Source organism: Peromyscus maniculatus, chromosome 6 (genome assembly GCF_049852395.1).
Source record: "Peromyscus maniculatus bairdii isolate BWxNUB_F1_BW_parent chromosome 6, HU_Pman_BW_mat_3.1, whole genome shotgun sequence".
In the NCBI taxonomy this organism is placed as follows: Eukaryota; Metazoa; Chordata; class Mammalia; order Rodentia; family Cricetidae; genus Peromyscus; species Peromyscus maniculatus.
The window spans coordinates 68,481,423-68,502,280 of record NC_134857.1 but is presented as its reverse complement, the minus strand read 5'-3'; the positions used below and the strand labels follow the sequence as shown (position 1 = coordinate 68,502,280).

Below are 20,858 nucleotides of genomic sequence, written 5' to 3'. Positions count from 1 at the left end.
TCTACTCTTAAAAAAATACAAGCCTGGCGTGGTGGCACACAAGCCTTTAATCCCAGCTCTGGGGAGACAGAAGCAGCCAGATCTCTGTGAGTTCAAGGCCAGTCTGGTCGACAGAATGAGATCCAAGGACAGGAACCAAAACTACAGAGAAACTCTGTCTTGAAAAAACAAAAAATAAACAAACAAAAACAAAGGAAGAAAAAGACTGCTCTTGCAGAGAATTTGGGTTAAAATTCTCCACACCAATGTGGTGTCTCACAACTGTCTGTAATGCCAGTTCCAGGGACCTGATGCCTTCTTATTGCCTCCACTGGCCCCAGGCATTCTTGCAATATAAAAGACATGCATGCAAGTAAAACATAATACTTACTGAGAGAGAGAGAAAGAGAGATGGAGGAAGGAGAGGAAGGGAGGGAGGGAGGGAGAGAGAGAAAGAGAACACAGAGACAATTATGAGAAGAGAAAACCATGTAAGTGAATAACTCCAACCCGAAGTGAGGGGTGCAGTTATAGCCATGAGTAAGATCTCGGGCTAGCAAAGGAAGCAAACTGTTCTGAGCTTCGTAGCATGACAAGCAGGTTGAAGAAGAACAGCTGGCCCAACAGAGGGATCCACACTATTCACAAGATTAAAGGGAAGGACAAAGGGAATGTTAAAAGATCACACAGGTATCATCACTCTCCTTTTTTCTAGAGCTCACCCGAGGAGGAAAGCAATCTTCAAGCAGAACAAAATGTAGATAACACTCTGACCTCCAAACTCAAGAACAGGGAATGCCTTAAATGGGATAGCACTCCCCTTCTGCCTTAGCCACAGTCTCTATCTCTCTGTTTCTCGTGGGGGACACAACACACAATTCAACAGGGTGAGGAAGAGCTGCGTGCATGCACGACAAAGGAGCCCCGAGAGCATTCAGGCGACAGCGTGGTCGGTTTGGCTTCGCCTGGGCAGCCGTCATTTTCACTCCTTATCCTAGGTCCTCATCTTGGAGAGTCTGCTGTGTGATGTCAGGAAGGGCTGGGCGTGTTTGGATTGGCAGTTATAAAAAGTCCAACCCCACAGACACACACTTCCAAATACAGATTTGAAAGTACTGGCCAACGGCAGAAAACTCATGGGTTCCTCTGAGGGAATTTACAAGGAACAAGAGTTGGCTGTTCAAGAATGGAAAATAAACCCCGTAAAGTGAGTGACATCACCTCAGAGCTATGAGTTGGGGACTCAGAGGGATGGAATGGGCGGGGCCTAGAGCGCGGACGAGCACACGCACAGTATCTCAAAAAACCAATAACAACGACAACAACAAAAAAGCCCTCCCACCCCCAAATCAAAAACAACAGCCACCACAAAAATGGTTTTTCTGAAGCTAGCATTCCCTCATGAGGTGAGTGGACACCGATTTTGCTCTTTATGTCCCAGTGGTGATGGGGTAAAGAAAGCAAGTTTTGTTTTTCATTCCGCTGATCCTTCCCAGAAACCTGGGTTTCTCTCCAAGAAAGCGGCGTTTCAGGTAGCCCGCGCCGTCCTCCAAGTACTAGGTGGCCAAGAATGACCATGAACTCTGGACCTCCTGCCTCCACTTTCCAACTGCTGGAATCACCGGAGGGAGTGCGCCACCAAGCCCGCCCTCCAGGTTCTGCATTTTCAACAAGTGGCCAGGTGATCGGGAACCCAGAAGTTTGAGAGGGGGTGTCTCCGTGCGGAATTCCTTCCCGTGACACCCTTTGGCGAGTATGGTAACTGCAGAATTTTAAGGGGCCATCTAGATCGTCTGCATCCCCCGACCCTGGGAATAAGGGAGAGCACCCTAGGAAGGTTCGGCAGCGCGGTTACCCTGCGCACACCGGCCCACTCCCCACCGAGCCGAGCTCCGGGCAGCCCCGCCCGCGAAGGCCAAGCCCCACCAGCAGCACCCCCGTTCCACTCCCCTCAGATCCCTCTCGAACTCACAGGCTGTCCGAGCCCGGCCTGCCGCACACGGCTCCATGTTCCTTCTCCTGCCAGTTTTGAATCTCCCGCCTCTGGGACACCACCCCTCACCGCGGTCACACCGGGATGGGATGCTTCCGGTTGTGCCGCAGGGAATCCTGGGTTTCGTAGTTTCTCCCAGGTAGGGACACTAGGGATCGCTTTGGGGCAGTTCTTTGATTTGCTCTGTCTACAAGGCCCCTTCTCTGCTCAGTTGGCTTTATCAAATAGTCCCTGCCGCCGCCCTTCCTTTTTAGGTGACAATTATAGGTGTATACATGCTCTCTAGAGAGTGCTGTTGTAACAAGTGTTAGACGCAGAGTCAAAAAGCTTGGAGGTCAGTGCTGCACTGAGGGAGAGAACCACTGAGCGGAGGGCAGGGACCTTCCTAGTGGAGGCTTCAGCTGATCTTGAGGCAAGATAGAAAAACAGATCTCTGCCGGGCGGTGGTGGCACACGCCTTTAATCCCAGCGCTCGGGAGGCAGAGGCAAGCGGATCTCTGTGAGTTTGAGGCCAGCCCGGTCTCGAAAAACCAAAAAGAAAAACAGATCTAATTAAAAGGGCATGGGTAGGGAATGGTGTTGTGGAATATTAGTTGAAGATGTGTTACATTTATTTATGCTGTGGAACGTTTGTTTAATGATGCAAAGATGTGTTGCATTCTTTTCTGTTGCATTTGTTTAACTCTGTGAAGCTGTGTTACTGTGCCTGTCTAAAACACCTGATGGTCTAATAAAGAGCTGAAGGCCAATAACAAGGCAGGAGAAAGAATAGGCGGGGCTGGCAGGCAGAGAGAATGAATAGGAGAAATCTGGGAAGAGAAGATCAAGGAGTGGGACTGGAGAGATGGCTCAGAGGTAAAGAGCACTGGCTGCTCTTCCAGATGTCCTGAGTTCAATTCCCAGCACCCACGTGGTGGTTCACAACCATCTGTAATGAGATCTGATATTCTCTTCTAAATAAATAAATAATCTTAAAAAAAAAGGATTTATTAAAAAAAAAAAAAGATCAAGGAGCAAGAGAAGGAGAGAAGGATGTTGGGGGTCAGCCACCCAACTACACAGCCATGGAGGAAGAAGTAATGAAAGGTATATAGAAGATGAAGGGGAAAGCCCAGAGACAAAAGGCTGACAGAATAATTTAAGAAAAGCTGGCTAGAAATAAGCCAAGCTAAGGCCAGGCATTCATAAGTAAGAATAAGCCTCTATGTATTAATTTGGGAGCTGGATGGCAGGCCCCAAAGATCCAAAAGAGTAAAAAAAAAAAATTAAAGTTAAAAACTACAAATGGGGCCCCTCACCATGGAGTCTGGTTGAAATCTCTTCACCTAAGAGTAAAGACTTCCTACCTGGAGCTGAAGAGATGGGTCAGCAGTTAAAACCACTATCTGCTCTTCAAGAGGATCTGGGTTCAATTCCCAGCATCCACATGGCAGCTCACAACTGTCTGTAACTCCAGTTCCAGGGGATCTGACACCTTCACACAGACACACACACAAGCAAAACACCAATGCATATAAAATGAAACTAAATAAATCATTTTTTAAAAAAACTTTCTACACAACTAACAAAATTGATGTGAAGACTGCCTACAGAGAAAATATGGAGATAATATTCTTTTTTTTTTTTTGGATGTATTTATTTATTATGCACACAGTGTTCTGCAGGAGTGTACACCTGCAGGCCAGAAGAAGGCACCAGATCTCATTACAGATGGTTGTGAGCCACCATGTGGTTGCTGGGAATTGAACTCAGGACCTCAGGAAGAATATAGCCAGTGTTCTTAACCTTTGAGCGATCCCTCCAGCCCCAATAATATTCTTTTTATACAGAAATATTTCAAGTAAGAATGATACAATATGAGGAATGAACTGATCACAACCCATTATATACATATATGAAATTGCCAAATGGAAAAAAAGGAAAGAAAAACATCTTCAAGTTCCAGTGAGCCATGCAAGATTAAGACCTAAGCACAGGTGGGTCTTCCAATCTGGCCTTGCTCCTTCTTTTCCAGATATGGACCTGCAATGTGGAGTGAAGGCCTAAGTGTTCCCCAAGTCCCTATGGGATCCCATCCTGTGGCGTCTTTGGTAAGTGGTGAATTGTAAGGGGCCATCTAAGTCACCTACATTCTCCTGACCCTGGAGCCCCAGAACCTGGGGATGCAGGAGAGTGCCCTTTGAAGGCTCTGCAGTGCAAGACAGAAGGCAGGTTTGCCTGCTTGCCGGTGTACTTCTGCAGACTCCCACGGAGCAGTGCTCTGGGCAGCCCCTGCCACAAAGGCCAAGCCCCTTTTCTGGGAATCTCACAAATAAGAATATGATCATTGTTTACAGTAAAAAACATAGTTCAGCTGTCTTGTGCAATCTTCATGCCTGCCTACGGCTTTCCCTGCTCCATGTGACCTTGTCCCATGCACCTTGACAACCAACCAATGATCCCTTAGGTTCCCTGGCAACCTTAGATGTAACTTCAGAAGCCGTCGAAATCTGATATATGGTTATTACAAAGGCACAAAAAGCATGAGTCACGGCAGAAGCCCACACCCATGCTTGGGTGTGTAGTCTCTCTCTTTCCCCTGTTAACAGCTGTGCTTAAAGCTATGCTCAAAGCTCCTATTAATAAAACTCCAATTCTGCTTCATTCTGACTTGTCCTGAAATTCCTTTCTGCAGCAAAATCAGAATCCTGGCTTCACCTGGCAGAGGTCTCTGAAACAAACTCAGGCTGCTACAGTGGCGGCAGGGAGCTGTGCCTCTGGCCCCTGATAATCAAAGCTGAAATTGGAGGAATTTACCAGATTCAAGGTGAGGGGCGCCCCACACAGTGGGAACAGCATGGGTAACAATATTTAGGGACCTTCAGCTTGTCTTAGTGATGTGGAGAAAAGGTCAGCGAGGGAGATGGACATGGTCCGTAGGCACCTTGCCAAGGCACGGAGACCGCAGCTGGTGAGCAACTACCAACCCTTTAGACGCAGGTCAGAGCAGCCTTGCGCTTTAGAAAAGATGACAGCAGGGGCCTGGAGAGAGAGAGAGACTGGGTACAGACTAATTGGGAAGCCACTTCAGTGGCACAGAGGACCGATAATACGGCTTCACTAATAAAGACAATTATAACAACTATGGTGAGAAAAGGAGCGGGCGGGCGGGCATAGTGTGGGCTAGTCTTCTCTGACCTATATTTTCTCCCTTCTCCACATGTCATGCAAGCAGCGGTGGCCAAGGCTCAAAGCCTCATGGCAGACATTTGAAAAGGCTCTAAGATAGTTATTGTTAAATGTCAACCCGGTAGAATCACCTGGAAGACAGGCCTCTCGCCGTGCGTGGGGGCGTTGTGTTGGTTATGTTAACTGATGTAGGAAGACCTTTTAAAATCGTGGGTGGGACCATTCCCTGGCCAGGGGCTCCTGGACTGCATAAAGTGGGGTTGAGCAGACAGCCCTGCATTTGGCTCTTGCTGTTTCCTGATTGTAGATGCAGCTAGTTCAAGATCCTGCTGCTCTGATTTCAGACCAGGATGAACTGTACCTTGAACTATGAGCTCATATAAATCCTTTCTCTCTTCAGTTGCTTTTCTAAAAAGTCATGTATATGAATGCTGTTTTGAGATTATGATCACATTCCTCCCTTCCCTTTCCTCCCTCCAAAGCCTTCCATATACCCCCTTACTCTCTTTCAAATTCGTGGCCTCTTCTTTTACTAATTGTCAGTGCATTCATATATGCTTATGTACACGCACGTATATTCCTAAATATAACCCACTTAGTCTGTATAATGTTATCTGTGTGCATGTTTTCAGGACTGACCATTTGGCACTGCACGACCGATTGGTGAGCTCTTCCCTGGGGAAGACTGTCTCTTGCTCTAAGCTTTTCTCAGTTGCCTACAGTTCTTTGTGTAAGGGTGAGGCCTCATGGGCTTTTCCCCCATCCATTTTGCCATGGCCATTGGTGTCGTCCTTGTTCAGCTCATGTTTGAACAGCTACATTGGTGAGATGTTATGGGTGTAGCTTCTGACATTCCTAGGAGACCCAATCTGACAGAACAGTCTCTGAACTTCTGGCTCTTACAACCTTTCTATTCCTTCTTCCACAGGGTCCCCTGGACCTCATCCCAACTTCTCCTGTATCCCCCCCATCCCCGAAGAGCCTCCTCTTTCATTTCCCTGGTCAGGTCACATGTACCCTGCTGTTCCCCTCTCTCAACCCCACATCCCCACCTCCTATCCAGGCAATGGTCCTGTTTTACTCTCCAGGTTTCTGCAATCACTTCAAGTGATGTACTCACATCTGAAGATTTGGAGCCAGGAGCCTCCGGTGAGAGAGAACATAATACATTTGTCCTTCTGGGTCTCAGTTACCTCCCTCAATAAGATCTTTTCTTGCTCCATCCATTTACCTGCAAAATTCATGATTTCATTTTTCTTCACTGCTGAGTAGTAGTGTGTATTCCATAGTGTGTATGCGCCACATTTTCATTATCCATTCGTCAGTTGAAGGACAATAAGGTAGTTTCCATTTCAGCCACTGTGAATAGAGCAGCAATAAACATGGCTGAGGAATCATATCTGGAGAGTATGATGTTGAGTCATGTGGGCATATGCCAAGGAGTTGTATAGCTCTGTCATATGGTAGATTTAATTTTAGCTTTTTGAGAATTCTCCATGCTGATTTTCATGGTGGCTGTGGCAGTTTACAATCTTGACAACAGTGAATGAGGACTGCCTCTCCCGTCCTGCTCTCCAGGGTTTATTGCTTTGTTGATATTTGCCATTCTGACCAAGGTAAGACGACATCTCAGAGTTGTTTTGATTTGCATTTCCCTGATTACTAGGGACAAGGAACATCTTTGAGATATTTCCTGGACAGTTGTTTTCCTTCTTTTTAGAACTCTGTACTCAAGTTCCAGGTCTGTTTCTTGAGAATGGGTCATTTGGGTTTTTCACTCTTGTTTTTTGAGTTCTTGGTATATTCTAGATATTAATCCTCCGTCTTAGCTGCAAAGCTTCTCTCCAATTCTGTGGGATTCTTTCCTTAGTTGTGAGATGTTTCTTGGCCTTAGCTTCCTAACTTGTCTGCTGTTGACTTTAATTCCTGGGTAAACGGAGTCCTCTTCAGAAGCCTTTCCTAGGCCTCTATCATGTAGTACCGCCTATGTTTTCTTCTATCAGTTTCAGGTTCCACATCAAGGAATTTGATTCATTTGTAATTAATTTTTGTGCAAGGTGATAGATATGAGTCTAATTTCATTCTCTGCGTGTGGGAATTCAGGTTTCCCAGCATCTTTCATTGAAGACGCTCTCTTTTCTCTAGTGTGTGATTTTGACATCTTTATCAAATACTAAATGGCTGAAGTTACCTGTACCATGCTTGGGTCTTCAACTTTTCTCCATTGGTCTATGTATCTGTTTTTGTGCCAGCACCATACTGTTTTTATTATTATAACTCTGTAATATATCTTAAGATCTAGAATGGCGACCCTCCCAGAATTGTTCTTTTTGCTTAGGATTGTTTAGGCTGTCTGGGGTCTTCTGTGGTTCCATATAAATTTTAGTATAGTGGGCAGTAGTGGCACACGCCTTTAATCCCAGCACTCTGGAGGCAGAGACAATCAAATCTCTGTGAATTTAAGGCCAGCTTGGTCTACAGAGCGAGTTCCAGGACAGCCAGCACTGTTACACAGAGAAACCTTGCCTCAAAAAAAAATTAGGATAGTTTTATTTTCTATTTCTGTTAAGAACAAGATGGGAATTTTGACTGATATTGCATTGAATCTATAGATAGTTTTTGGTAGAATGGTCATTTTCATAATATTAATTCTATAAATCTGTGAGCATGGAATGTCTTTCCATTTTCTAGTGTCTATCTCTTTCGTCAGAGTTTAAATTTTTCATTGGCGAGGTCTTCCACTCCCTCAGTTAGGTTTTTTCCTAGATCCTTTGCTTTCTTTGAGGCTATTGTGAACGGGAGTGTGTCCACGATCTCCTTCTCTATATGTTTGTTGTTGGTATGTAGAAAAGCTATTGATGCCAGGCGGTGGTGGCGCACGCCTCTAATCCCAGCACTCGGGAGGCAGAGCCAGGCGGATCTCTGTGAGTTCGAGGCCAGCCTGGGCTACCAAGTGAGTTCCAGGAAATGCGCAAAGCTACACAGAAAAACCCTATCTCAAAAAAACCAAAAAAAAAAAAAAAAAAAAAAAAAAAAGAAAAGAAAAAGAAAAGAAAAGCTATTGATTTGTGCGAGATGATTCTGCATCCTGCCACATTGCTAAATTTGTTTATCATTTCTAGAAGTTTTCTGGTAGAATTTTGGGATCTCTAATGTATAGTATCATATCATCTGCAAATAGGGATGGTCTGGCTTCTTCTTTTCCCCTTTTATCCCTTTCGTTTCCTTCTCTCTCCTGGTCACTCCAGCTCGTACTTCTCGCGATGCTGAAAAGGAGTGGGGAAGTGGGCAGCCCTGTCTCACCCCTCACTTCAGTGGATTGCTGTACACATTGCTCCATTTAGGATGGTGCTGGCCGTGGGTTTCTCATATACAGCTTTAACTGTGTTGAGATGCGTTCCCTCTAGCCCTGCATTCTCTAGGACTTTTGTCGTGAGACGTGTTGGATTTTGTCAGGAGACCATTTTTTTCTTTAAGTCCATTTATGTGACTTGTTACATTTATGGACTTGCATGTGTTGAACCATCCCTGCATTCATTTTAGGGATAAAGCCAACATGGTCTTGGTATATAGTCTTTCTATATATGTCTGTATTCTGTTTGTAAGTATTTCTTGAGTACTTTTGAGTCTGTGTTTGTCGAGGATATTGGCCTGTAGTTTTCTTTTTTTAATTGTGTTTTTGCCTGGTTTGGATATGAGAGTGATATTGGGTTTATAGAAGTTTGGGAGCGCTCCTTCTGTTTATTCATTTCTTTTTTGTTTATTTGCTTTAATATTGAAGAAGGACTGGCTGTAGATCTTCTTTGAGTGTAGTAGTATCTTTTGGTAGTATCTGCTGGGAATCCATTTGGCCTTGGACTTTTAAATTTTTCTTAGCTCTTCTTACCTTTCTAGCTTTTGGGGCTGCATTAAGAAGCCATTTATTTGTGCTCTTTCTGATTCTTTATTTTGCCTGCACTTGGAGCTGTAATTCCCCTCGTAGGGCTGCTTTCAATGTGTCCCAGAGGTTTCATTGGTTGTGTTTTCATTTTCATTTAGTTTCAGGAAGTTGCTTTTTTGTTGTTGTTGTTGTTTTGTTTTTGTTTTTTTGGTTTTTCGAGACAGGGTTTCTCTATGTAGCTTTGGAGCCTGTTCTGGATCTTGCTCTGTAGACCAGGTTGGCCTCGAACTCACAGAGATCCGCCTGGCTCTGCCTCCTGAGTGCTGGGGTTAAAGGCGTGCGCCACCACCAGTCCTAGTTCCAGGAAGTTTATTTCTTTCTTGATTTCTTCTTTGACCCACTGATCATTCAATAATGAGCTATTTAGTCTCTATGAGTTTGTATATTGACTAGAGAATTTTTTTTTGCTGTCAATTTCAAGTTTCATTGCGTTGTGTTCAGATAGGATACAAGGAGTTATTTCAAGCTTCTTGAATTTGTAAAGGTTTGTTTTGTGTCCCAGATGTGGTCTACTTTAGAAAAGATTTCATGTACTGCTACTCTTGTATTTTCTTTGATGTTTGGGTGAAATAGACTGTAGATATTTGTTAAGTCCACTTGATATATGATGTCAATTAATGACGATGTTTCTCTTTTTATTTCTTGTCCAGATGACCTGTTTATTGGAGAAAGTAGGGTACTGAAATCACCAACTATTAATGGATTGAAGTTAATTTGTGTCTTTAAGTCCAGTAGTAGATTTCTTATGAAATTGGACATCCCAGAATTTGATGCATACATGTTTAGGATAGTAATGCCTTCTTGGTTAACCATTCCTTTGATTAGAATGAAATGTCCCTCTTTATCTCTTTTGACTTGTTTTAGTTTGAAGTCTGTTTTGTCAGATATTAGGACAGTGATGCCTGCTTATTTCCTGTTCTATTTGATTAGAGTACTTTTGTCTGTCCTTTTACCCTAAGTTGGTATCCATCTTTAAAGCTGTGTTTCTTGGCGGTAACAGATAGCCGGATTTTTTTCTTGGTGAATTCAGTCAGTCTGTGTCTTTTGATCGGAGCACTGAGGCCGCTGGTATTTAAATTATTGCTGAAATGAACTTGTTGATTGTGATCATCCTGCTGTTTATCTTCTCGGTGGTATTCTGTGTTTAAGTAATTACAGAGGGAGTTGCAAGGATGTGGTGGGCAAGACAGAGAAGGAAGTGGACAATGGTTTGGAAATGACCTTGGTTACGGGCAGCTCCTTTGGCTAAGAGCACTTTCAGGCCCTGCCCCTCCCCAGATTATCTTCCTGAAGGGAAGCCTGCTGCATATGGGACTTGTTGGCCTAACGGGCCTGCACTGGCTGGGCTAGCACCTCTGAAAGCCCAGGCCAGAGCAGAGGCTTCAGCCGTCTGGAGCACAGATACGGCAGCGGGTACCAGGCCTGCGTCAAACGCCGCATCGCAACTGTGCTCGGCGCAACTACTTCCTGAGTTTGCTTCTGGCCATGGCCTTTCTTCTCCAAGAGGGCTTTTCCCTAGGCAGTGAGGACATCTCCTTTCAGATGCAGCCATCGATGGTGGGTTAGGGGTTGGTGGGTTCTGGTTATTGTGGGGCCTCCTGTCATCTCATTAAACAGAACCTGGAGGTTCAAGAGTCCAGGGACAAGGAAGTTCTTCTACTCTGCAGGCTTCTTATGAGCATCACCTGCCATCCTGTTACCAACCGTAAACATGCCATTCAGTGCACATTTATGTATGCATGTGAGTGTGCATGCATGTATGCATGCATGTGAGTGTGCGTGTATGTGCATATGCACGTGTGTATGCAATTATGTATGCAAGGTAGTATGTGTACACATGGAAAGGTCCACTTCTGGAATGGTCTATGTCTCACTAATGCTTACAGTCACTCTGTAGCAGATGAAACTCTTTGGCCTGTCACCTCCCCTTTGAAAGGGAGAGACTGAGCAGGGCAGGGTGACAGATATCTTGTAATCCCAGCACTCAGGAGGCTGAGCAAAGAGGATCATGTGAACCTACTTTAAAATTAAAAATAAATATAAATTAAAAAGAAGAAATGGGAAGAAGGGATAGATAATCTTTGCGGATATAATTGATTAATAGTCCCCCGACGCTTGATTATTTGAGGGAACTCAAGGATGCGTCTGCAGAAGTGGAGCAGCAGCTGAGCAGGAGGAGTAGACCTCAGCTGGCTGAGCCTGAGCACCAAGGTTCTGCACTAAGATAGGCCGCCACAGCTGTCCTTCAGAGGATAGCCCGGGAGCAGAGAGCGGTGCCCCGGTGTCTGGTAACAGAGCTCTGAGCTAAAAGCTACTAAGAAGTAACCCAAGCCAGAGGAACCATTCCAGAAAGCCAACCGCAGAGGAAAAAGCGCAGAGGTGAGAAATCCTGTGATGGGGTCCCCAGGACTGTATAGGCACAGCGGGAATGCCTCAAGCCTGGGGAGTCTGCCAAGTCAGGCTTTCATGTGTTTTAAAAGCAATGCCCCCTCATCCCCCCCCCAATCCCATCCTCTCTCCCTCCCCCCCTCAATCCTTCCCTCCCTCCCTTTCTCCACCACTCAGCTAAATCCCCAATCCTGGAGACAATTTCTTTGAAAAGAGGCCTGCCTTCTGCCTCCTCTCTGAAAAGACCATGAGATGGCAGCTGTGTGCATGGGTGCAGTGAAAAGGAGGTGAGAGGGTAGCCCTGTGCCTGCTGTTTGGCTTTTAGTTGGCTGGGTTTTGTATTTTGAGAGTGTCTTTATATGTAGCAACACTGTGCAAACCAGGCTGGCCTCAAACTCACATGGATCTGCCTGTCTTTAACCTCCTGAGTGCTGGAATTAAAGATGTGGGCTGCCATGACATCATTTGGTTTTAATGGAAATGCTGGGGTTCAAACCCTGGACCTCAAGACTACTAGGCCAGGAGGCTGAAAAGACAATTCAGAGTACTTTCTGCTCTTGCAGAGACCTGAGTTCAGTTCCCAGCATCCACATCGGGCAGCTCATAACCACCTATAACTTTAGCTCCAGGGCAGTTAAAGCCTCTGGTGCACCTACCCACATGCACACACATATACATAATTCAAAATAACAAACACAAATTCTTTCGAAGTTGACCAAAGGAGATGAAAGTCCCCTAGGAATGTCGGGTGATGGCTGCACAGTTGAATTCATGTAATGTCATTGAACTGGACCCTTAAAGATGCTTTTAAATTGCACATATATTGGTTTTTCAAGATAGAGTTTTTCTGTGTAGCCCTGGCTATTCTGGAAGACCAGGCTAGCCTTGTCCTCAAGAGATCTGCCTGTCTCTGCCTCCCGAGTGCTAGGATTAAAGGCATGCACCATCATACCCAGCTTAAAATATTTATTTTTAAAGTGTGTGTGTGTGTGTGTGTGTGTGTGTGTGTGTGTGTGTGTGTGTGAGTGAGTGCCTGCAGAAGCCGAAGAGGGAGTCACAGAAGTGACTAAACTTTGAAAGGTTAGGAAGCTTTAAAAGATAGGGGTGTGTTGTGTATGTACGTGTCCCGGAGGCTTTGGTTGTCAGTCACCATGTGGGTGCTGGGAACCAAACCTCAGCCCCCTGCAGGAACAGCAAGTGCTCTTAACTGCTGGGCCGTTGCTCCAGCCCCAACCCTTCAGTACCCTTTAATTGAAATCTAATTGCCTTCCACTTGTTCCCTGGCTAGTGGAAGACAAGAGTGTAGGTGAACTGTCTTGTTAAACAAGAAACACAGAGCCAATGCAGAGATGAAAGCCCAAGAGGTCAGAGCTAAAAACCTTACCCTTCACTGCTGCTGTTGTCCTCTTCAGCAAGAGACCTACTTCCTGTCTGTTTGTCCTTTTTATTGACTTTCTATTCTGCTTTCTCATTGGTTGTAAACCCAACCACATGACCTCCTCATCACTGCCCATCTATACAGACCTCCAGGTCTTCTATGGTTGGTATTGAGATTAAAGGCGTGTCTCTCCATGCTGGCTGTATCTGTGAACACACAGAGATCCGCCTGGCTCTGCCTCCCAAGAGCTGGGATTAAAGGCGTGTACCACCACCGCCCAGCTTCTGCTATGGCTTGCTATTAGCTCTGACCCCCAGGCAACTTTATTTATTAACATACAAATAAAATCACAATTCATTACAATTAAAATATCCCCATACAAGAGGGTCCACCTTGCTAACCCTGTGTGATAAATGAGGCCAGTGGCACAGCTCAGAGGCAGAGTGCTTGTCTGGAAGGCTGGGTGCAATCCCCAGTACTGGGGCTGGGGTTTGGGGGAAAGCTTGGGGAGAAAAATCCTATGAGATTACAGAAGTTTGCAAGGACTTTTGTTTGTCTGGTGTTTGGTCTTTGTAGCACGGGGGATTGAATTCACGGAAGGGGGCTTTCAGGAAGCGGCCTTCACTTGATCTGTGTGCTGACAAAGAACCAGGAAGAGTTCTTTAAAAAGTGGGAGTCAAAATGCTGCCCGGTAGGACACAGGACGGAAGGTAAGAGAGGTCAGAGGGAAATTCTTGGTGCCCTGAGGTCAAATTTCCCTTAAGGGATCTTCCTGGAGGGGTGGAGGGGGAGAGCAAAGGCTGACATGCTGACTCCTCTGTATCAACCTTAGGTCTTCCCCTGTCCCCGAGGATAGCCACCTGAAGCTCAAGCCTGTGCCCAAACCTTCAAACTACAGGAAGAAAAGGGAGACAAGGAATCGGCTGCAGCAAGAAGCCGACATCCAGACCCTCACCAGGGCTGGCCTCAGGGCCCTGAAGGCCGGGCAGACTCAGGAGGCCTTGGGCCACTTCCAGAAGGCCTTCTTGCTGGCCTCCAAGGTTCCATCCACCAGAGATAGCCCTGTTCTTCGAGCCTGTGCCTTCAACCTGGGGGCTGCCTACGTGGAGACTGGGGACCCGGCCACAGGACTTGAGCTACTTCTGAGAGCCCGTCCTGAAGGGACGTCCAAAGGCTGGTGTCGGGGTGACCAGTGCTTCAATGTAGCTTTGGCCTATCATGCCCTTGGTGAACTGACCCAAGCTTTGGACTGGTACCGCAGGGCTCTGGGCCATTACCAGCCACAGGGTGACCATGGGGAAGCGCAGGCAAAAATGGGAGCCTGCTACCAGGCCCTGGGATGGCCTAAGCAAGCAGCCGATAGTTTACAGGAAGCAAGCCGGGCCTTTGCCCAGGCAGGCCAGCTCTGGGATGCAGCCCTGGCCCAGGTGGCTGCAGTAAGATGCATGCTGAGCAGCGGGCAGCATGGACTGAGTGATGTGCTGCAGGCCCTGGAGGAGGCCCGTAAGCTTGCCGATGCTGACCGGAGCACTGACCGCAGACTGCTGGGTGAGCCTTAGTAAAGAAGGCGTAGGGTCTGGGGAGGTGCTGAGCCTGAGTCTGGTGGTGCCCTGAGTGCTGGGAGGGGACTGGAAGCTGAAGGAGCGGGTCAGGTGCTGTACCTGTACAGCCTTCGTTATGGTTCCTTTGACCACCGGTGACCGTCTGTCCTCTCCAGGGCCGCTCTACAATGATCTGGGCGTGGGTTACTTCCAACTTCAACTCTTCCCTTTGGCAGTAGAGGCCTTCCTGCAGGCCCTGCCCGTGTGTCGACAGCCGGCAGAGCAAGCCACAGTGCTTCAAAACCTTGGAATGACCTACAACGTCCTGGGCAACCATCAGGAAGCCCAGGAGTTCCACCAGAAGGCTGCCAATCTGCATGGTGGGTGCCTGGGGCTGGGGAGTGGAGCCAGACTAAAGGGTTAAGAAGAGGTTTCAGGACTGGGGAGAGATACAGCTGGAGTGCTTGCCTAGCGTACACAAAGCCCTGGTTTGATTCCCAGCATGACCAAGTGTAGCAGTGCACATCTGTGGATTTGGTACTCAGTCGGTGGAGGCAAGAGACTCAGAAGCTTAAAGTCATCCTTGGCCACACATCACATTCAAGGCCAGCTTGGGTTACATGGTATCCTGTTAAAAAAGAAAAAGACTAAAATGTTTCCAATGGCCCTGAGGGTTGGGCGGGGCCTGGGGAACCTGGAGGAGAGGAGAGGGGTCAGGAGCTGTATCTGTGCAGCTGTACACCCAGTGGCCGTGGGTGGATGGATCTTCGGGGTCAGTTATTGCGCTGGGACACCTGAAGTGGGAGAAGGGACGGAGCAGAAGGTTGTGGGCTCATTGGCCTGGGACTGGAGTTTAAGAGAGCAGAAGTAGCTGGGCGGCGGTGGTGGCGCACGCCTTTAATCTCAGTGCTCGGGAGGCAGAGTCAGAAGGATCTCTGTGAGTTCGAGGCCAGCCTGGTCTACAGAGTGAGTTCCAGAACAGGCTCCAAAGCTATACAGAGAAACAATGCCTTGAAAAGAGAGAGAGAGAGAAAGAGAGAGAGAGAGAGAGAGAGAGAGAGAGAGAGAGAGAGAGAATAAGTGCTGCCCTGAATCTCCTCCATTGAGTGTGACCTTCAATAGTAAACCACTTTCTATCTCTGAGCTTCAGATTCCAAACATAAAAATGAGACTATGAGGGGCTAGCGAGATGGCTCAGCAGGTAAGGGGACTTGCTGCCAAGCGTGCTGGCCTGAGTTCAATGCCCAGAACCCGTGTGGATGAAGGAGAGCACACCTATTCCCGGAAGTTGTCCATGCACACTCATCTACTTACAAAACTGAATGTGGAAAGAAATTAAGACAGCAGCTAGCTGGGGGCATGGCCCGGTGATAAAGTGCTGGCCTGGCTTACACAGGACCCTGGCTTCCATTCCCAGCGCTACAAAAACAAATAAAAAAAAATCAAACAGCATCCACATCACATAAGCCGGACTGTAACTATGACCTGGGTGCCTCGCCCTAACTAGTTTTTTCCTGCTGGGTATAGAGGTAGAGACAGATCTCTGTGAATTCCACCAGACAGTCCTATATAGTAAGAATTAACCCCCCTCCCCCCAAACTAGTAATCTAACCTTGACTGACTCACTGGCTCCAACGGGCCAGGGAGGCATTTGGGGTAAAACTTGAGGTGAGAGAGGATAACCTGGACAGTTTAGGCCTTTGTGGGTCGCCTAGAGGCACTGAGGCTGGGCTCTGGGACACCTGGGACCCTCCCTTGTTGGGGGCAGGGTCATCATGCCCCAGCAACCAAGTCCCCATACAAATAGATGTGTTCTGGGTTTTCAGGCTCTGTGGGCCAGCGGTTGGAGCAAGGGCGGAGCTTTGGTGGTCTGGCATTTTCACTGAGCCAGCTGGGGGACCACAGGGCTGCTTCGGACAGCTATTTGCATGCCCTGCAGGCTGCCCAAGACACTGGTAAGAAGGAAGGGGGTTAGCTTGGAACTTGGGGGCCGGGCGCAAGGGCGCACAGTGCCGGAAGGGCCTGGAACAGGAAGATATCTTCCAAGCTCTCTTCCTTAGGGGACACAAAGGGACAGTGGCAGGCCTGTGAGGGCCTTGGGGCGGCGGCAGCCAGACTGGGACAACATGACCAGGCCTTGAAATACTATAAGCAAGCGCTGGTTCAGTGTCAGGTGAGACCCTCCATGACGCCGCTGACTCTTCCTGCCCTCCCCTCCCCCAGAAGCCTTCTCTGGCTGACACTGCCGCCCTTGTTCCTTGCTCCACCTCTTAGTTACTGACTAGAAACCCCATCCATCCCAGGTCCTGGGCAGTTACTTGGAGGAAGAGGCAGTCTCCTACAGTTCTGGGCTCCGTGGCATGGGGGCGTGGGGGCATGGGGGCATGGGGCAGGGCACAAAAAGAGGCAAGTGGAGTTCTTTCTTGCCCTTTCCTTCTGTCCCTTTTTCTTTCTGTAGACTGCACAGCCCAGTCCGTTCTCATTCCCCCCACACACACTGTGCCCCTCCCTCCAGCATGAACCAGGTTCTGTACGAGAGCGGCTTGTGGCCAAGCTGGCGGATGCCATGCGGACCTTCTTGGCTCAGGAGAGGCTAGCCCAGGCTCCTATCCTGGTAATATGACACCCGAGACCAGGAAGTGTGAGTGGGAGCAAGTTCCCTAAAAAGGATGTTCTCAGGGATACCACACTTAACTGTTTCTTGTGTTCATCTGCCTCTGGGCTTGCATGAGGGATGCATGTATATCAGGTTGGGGGGTGGGGTGGACAGGGAGGTGGGCGGAAATTGTGTTTGTACAAGGGCTGTCCCACAACTTTGGCTGAGTGCCAAAGCTTTTTAGCCATTTAATGTGAATAAGTGGATCCTTGGATGCAGTTCCCTAAATGGCCACAGGAGGGGGGTGGTGCTCCAAGAAAGTTCCAAGAGCCGTATTGTTGGTAGGGGATGCGCCAGGTCCCCCTAGATTTTGCCTCCAGCTCATATGGCTTCCTAGTCTCTGTCCACAGGTCATCGGCCCTCCGAATGCTTTCCTCTGTAGGAAACTTCCTCTCACCCCAAGAATTGCAGTGTATGCTTTATTATAGGGACTGAATGGGTTGAATGCCCTCTTGTTTTAAAGACCAGGACACTGTGTAATCTTTGAGCACAATTAAATTCACCTGAAGCAGGGGGTGTAGCGCAGTGGAGAATGCTCACAGCTTGTGAGACCTGTTGTTTTTCCATCGGCACAGAGACTGTGCTTTAATCTGCTGCTGTTTCAGCCAGCAAGTGTGGCTGTGTAGTTACTGGCCTGCTTCTCTGGTGGCGGCCTGGCCGCTCAGGCTGTGGCCTGGTGGGAATTCTGCTCCCACAGGCACTGGCTGGGTCACCACTGCCAAATCCAGCTTTTTAATTAAATCTCTATTGTTCTGTTTGTCAGCAAGACTCAGGAGTCAGAGGCTGGGGTGAAAACCTGCTAGCTCAGAGAGGCTGAGTAGCAACTAGCTGACCTTCTCTCTTTCCCAATGTCTCCGAAAAAGGGTGTCCTCCTGCTCTGCCAAAACAGAGCTGCAGTAAGTCCCTCCCTCTGCTTTTACAGACACCCTATGACTCCCTATGATTACTTTCTGTCAATCAGTTGCTAACTCCGCCTCCTGACCCAAGGTTGATTTAATTAACGCAAACACAAACTCAGGGTTCACGGTGTGATCTAATACCCCACAGCAGAGGCCCTAAGTTCAGTTACCACACTTCAGGGTAGGGGTCGTTATCCTGAAACAGGCAGGGGCTTGGACTGAAAGTCAAAAGTCTTGGGCTCAGCCAAGGTCCTCCACAGACTCTGACAGAACCAGAGAGGCTCACAGAGTGTGACAGGGGAGCACTCGGGTTATGGTCCGGTCAGCAAACCCAGTTTGCAGCCTAAGATTTAGAAGATGGACCTTTATAGAGCAAAGGGCCTCACTGCAGCGTTTGATTCTCAGAACCCTCCTGGGCTGTCTCCAGCAGGAAGTCTGTGCACCCTGAAGGCAGCTGGAAGGACAGTGTGATAACTAGGTGTTCATTTTCCCCATGCCACACTCTGTACCACCCCCCATTCCCAGCCCTCTGCTCCTGGAAGGCTCCAGGCCAAGTGGAAGGCCTCCCTGGTGGCAAGGACCTCTGCCAGGGTACAAAGCAGTGCAGGAGATGCCCCGGACAGGTGAGCCAAGCAGGCCTGGGTAGCTGGAAGACCAGGGTTCACTGGTCGGGGGTGGGGAGCTGGCCACTGGGGTGTCCCACAGCTGGGCCACATTCAGTCCTCTGTGCCTGAAAACCTTTCAGTAGTTGGGAAGATGACGAACCAGAAGAGGGCCACGAGGAGAAAGAGACGGAGGGGCTGGTGAACATGACCGCTTCGGTAGGACCTCAGAGACAGGACCGTGAGTGGAGGGGGAGGAACATGCCCCACTCCTGGAGTCAGAACTCTCCTCTCTCTCCCAGTCCCCCACCCATGCCTGCCACCCACCCCCTGCCTCCCCAGGCTGCTGCCCCCTGCTTGTCTCTTGAGGGCCTGGTCTGTCTCCTCCAAGCCCTTCCCGGGTGTGTGTGTCCCCTCCTATTCCGTGGTTTTCATTTCCTAACACCTTAAACTCCGTGTGGGCGCTCCACAAACCCTGTGCCCTATGTCCAGGCACTGTGCTAGGCCTTGATTCTGATTAGGCTGTCCCAAAGGCCTTGCTGCTCGGTGAGCTGGCTTGAATCACTGACACGTTCTTTTCAGTGTGTTCCCTCCTGGCACAGGAGCTCATACCACTGCCACTGGGTACTCCGTGTTTGCCGAACACTTGGCCTGTACAAGGCATCCTTCACGAAGTGACCAGTCCATGCCTGGACGTCCACCCCACTTGTCCCCGCCCCTTTTTCCTCTTTCCCACTGTGTTGTCCTGGTTATGAAGAGGCCTGTGATAAAGGTATCCAACCCTCTCCATCCAGGCTTAGGAGCCACAGTTCACCTTCCATCTGGAGGCCTCAGTCCCAATGGAGTGGAGCACCCGGTCATCACAGCACCCCCCCACCAGCTCCAAGTCAGTAGGTAGGTCCTAGGGGAGGGCCAGAGGCCTGCAGGACAGACAGTGCAGGTAACAGACGTAGCTTGTGGTGGTTTGGGGTGAGCCTGACCACTATTAGGTTGAGGGAAGAAAGGCTCCTGCTGTATCCCTGCAGGCCTGGGAAAAGCAGGGTCCTAAAGAAAACAGGGATGAGAAGCTGTAAACAGAGAGACTGCCTCCTATGCTTCCCCAGTTGCCCATGGCAACCCCTCTGCCTCTTTTAGGCCATCCACGTGGACCAAGGAAGCCCTCAGGAGGAACCCCCAGAGGATGTGCACCCACTCTGGCTTCTGCACGATCATGTGACCTGTACCTGCCGGCCACAGCCCTTACCTCTGCAGGAACTTCCCAATAGATGCATTTAGGGGCTTTGGGGGAGGGGCCTCTTCAGCTGGGTGTGGACATAGCACTCCTGGGCAGGCCAAGGGCTGTGCTGGCTCAGAGTTGAGATTCTCTTTGCTCCTCTTTGGGAGGACAGTAGACCAAAGACTGGAAAGTGAATGGCGAACACTGACCTTTGCTCTCTGGATTGGGATGTCATTACTGCTAAGGCCTTTGCTAGTTCTAAAAATGACTCCCCAGCTCAGGTGACTTTGGGACCACTGACCTTCTCCATGTGGGAGACAGGAATGTCATACGTACAACAGAAGATATGAAAGAACAGACATTACCGCCCCTTACAGGACACTACAGGTCACAGCAGCAATAATGATGTGACATTAAGCCTACTCCAAACCCTAAGCACTTTACAGGTATTTCCTTACAAGAGCATGTGAGGAGAAGAGAGAGATGGGCATGTTGACACAGGCCTACGGTCCTGACACACAGAAGAAGGCAGGAAGATCCCTTTAAGGCCAGCCTGGGCTACATAGTGAGATTTATCTTAAAAAACAACTAGGGTGTAGCAGGCTTTCTTGGACTGCCAGCCCCTAAATCATGACATGGAGACTTACTATTAATTATGAATGCTCAGCCTTAGCTTAAAACGTGAATTCAGAACCTAAGTGTGAAAAGAAGCTTTGTTCTACAAAGCTGATTTGGATCCTTAAAAGACTCATTCAACTTAAGTCACTGCTCTGGTTGCTTCTGTTTATTTCCGTTGCAGTTAGGGATGGGGGGGGGGGGGGCCTAACCGGGCATGTGCTAAGCAAGTGCTCCAGCACCAGCTCCAGGTCAAGGTTCATCATTTTAAAAACCTTTGTTGAATTGGATATAAGCAAGGAGGGTTTTACAAAGTGACCCAAATCCTAAGAGTCCAGAGTAATCTGACACCCCGATTGCAAACTGGGGGTAGAGAGCAGTTGGGGAGATGGTTAAGAACATTTGTTGGGGGCTGGGGGGATGGCTCAGTGGTTAAGAGCACTGGCTGCTCTTCCAGAGGACCTGGGTTCAATTCCCAGCACC

At 48.4% G+C, this 20,858-nt stretch overlaps 2 protein-coding genes across 2 annotated transcripts in view; one reads left to right on the top strand and one right to left on the bottom strand.

Annotated features, from left to right (window-relative positions):
* Positions 1 to 2,056, bottom strand: part of Iqgap3 (IQ motif containing GTPase activating protein 3) — a 45,669-nt gene extending 43,613 nt beyond the window's left edge. The window contains exon 1 of the mRNA XM_006976397.4: positions 1,952 to 2,056. Coding sequence (XP_006976459.1) covers positions 1,952 to 1,988 — 37 coding nt within the window. The 5' untranslated portion in view covers positions 1,989 to 2,056. The remainder of the gene's footprint in view (positions 1 to 1,951) is intronic.
* Positions 2,057 to 3,982: 1,926 nt separating this feature from the next.
* On the top strand, positions 3,983 to 20,521 carry Ttc24 (tetratricopeptide repeat domain 24). Its single transcript, XM_006976398.4, has 13 exons — positions 3,983 to 4,062; positions 4,647 to 4,778; positions 11,209 to 11,459; positions 13,423 to 13,556; positions 13,679 to 14,394; positions 14,564 to 14,767; positions 16,214 to 16,342; positions 16,448 to 16,560; positions 16,903 to 17,001; positions 18,468 to 18,565; positions 18,688 to 18,785; positions 19,339 to 19,438; positions 19,679 to 20,521. Exons 4-13 carry the CDS (start codon positions 13,528 to 13,530, stop codon positions 19,758 to 19,760), a joined length of 1,668 nt encoding a protein of 555 aa, XP_006976460.1. The 5' UTR covers positions 3,983 to 4,062; positions 4,647 to 4,778; positions 11,209 to 11,459; positions 13,423 to 13,527; the 3' UTR covers positions 19,761 to 20,521.
* Positions 20,522 to 20,858: the final 337 nt, after the last annotated feature.

Bases quoted from the DNA above. Each gene is read 5' to 3' on its own strand.
- Ttc24 (XM_006976398.4), top strand. From the start codon at position 13,528: ATGCTGCCCGGTAGGACACAGGACGGAAG. The intron at 13,557-13,678 runs GTAAGAGAGGTC...TATCAACCTTAG, and splicing joins GGTAGGACACAGGACGGAAG to GTCTTCCCCTGTCCCCGAGG. The intron at 14,768-16,213 runs GTGGGTGCCTGG...CTGGGTTTTCAG, and splicing joins GAAGGCTGCCAATCTGCATG to GCTCTGTGGGCCAGCGGTTG.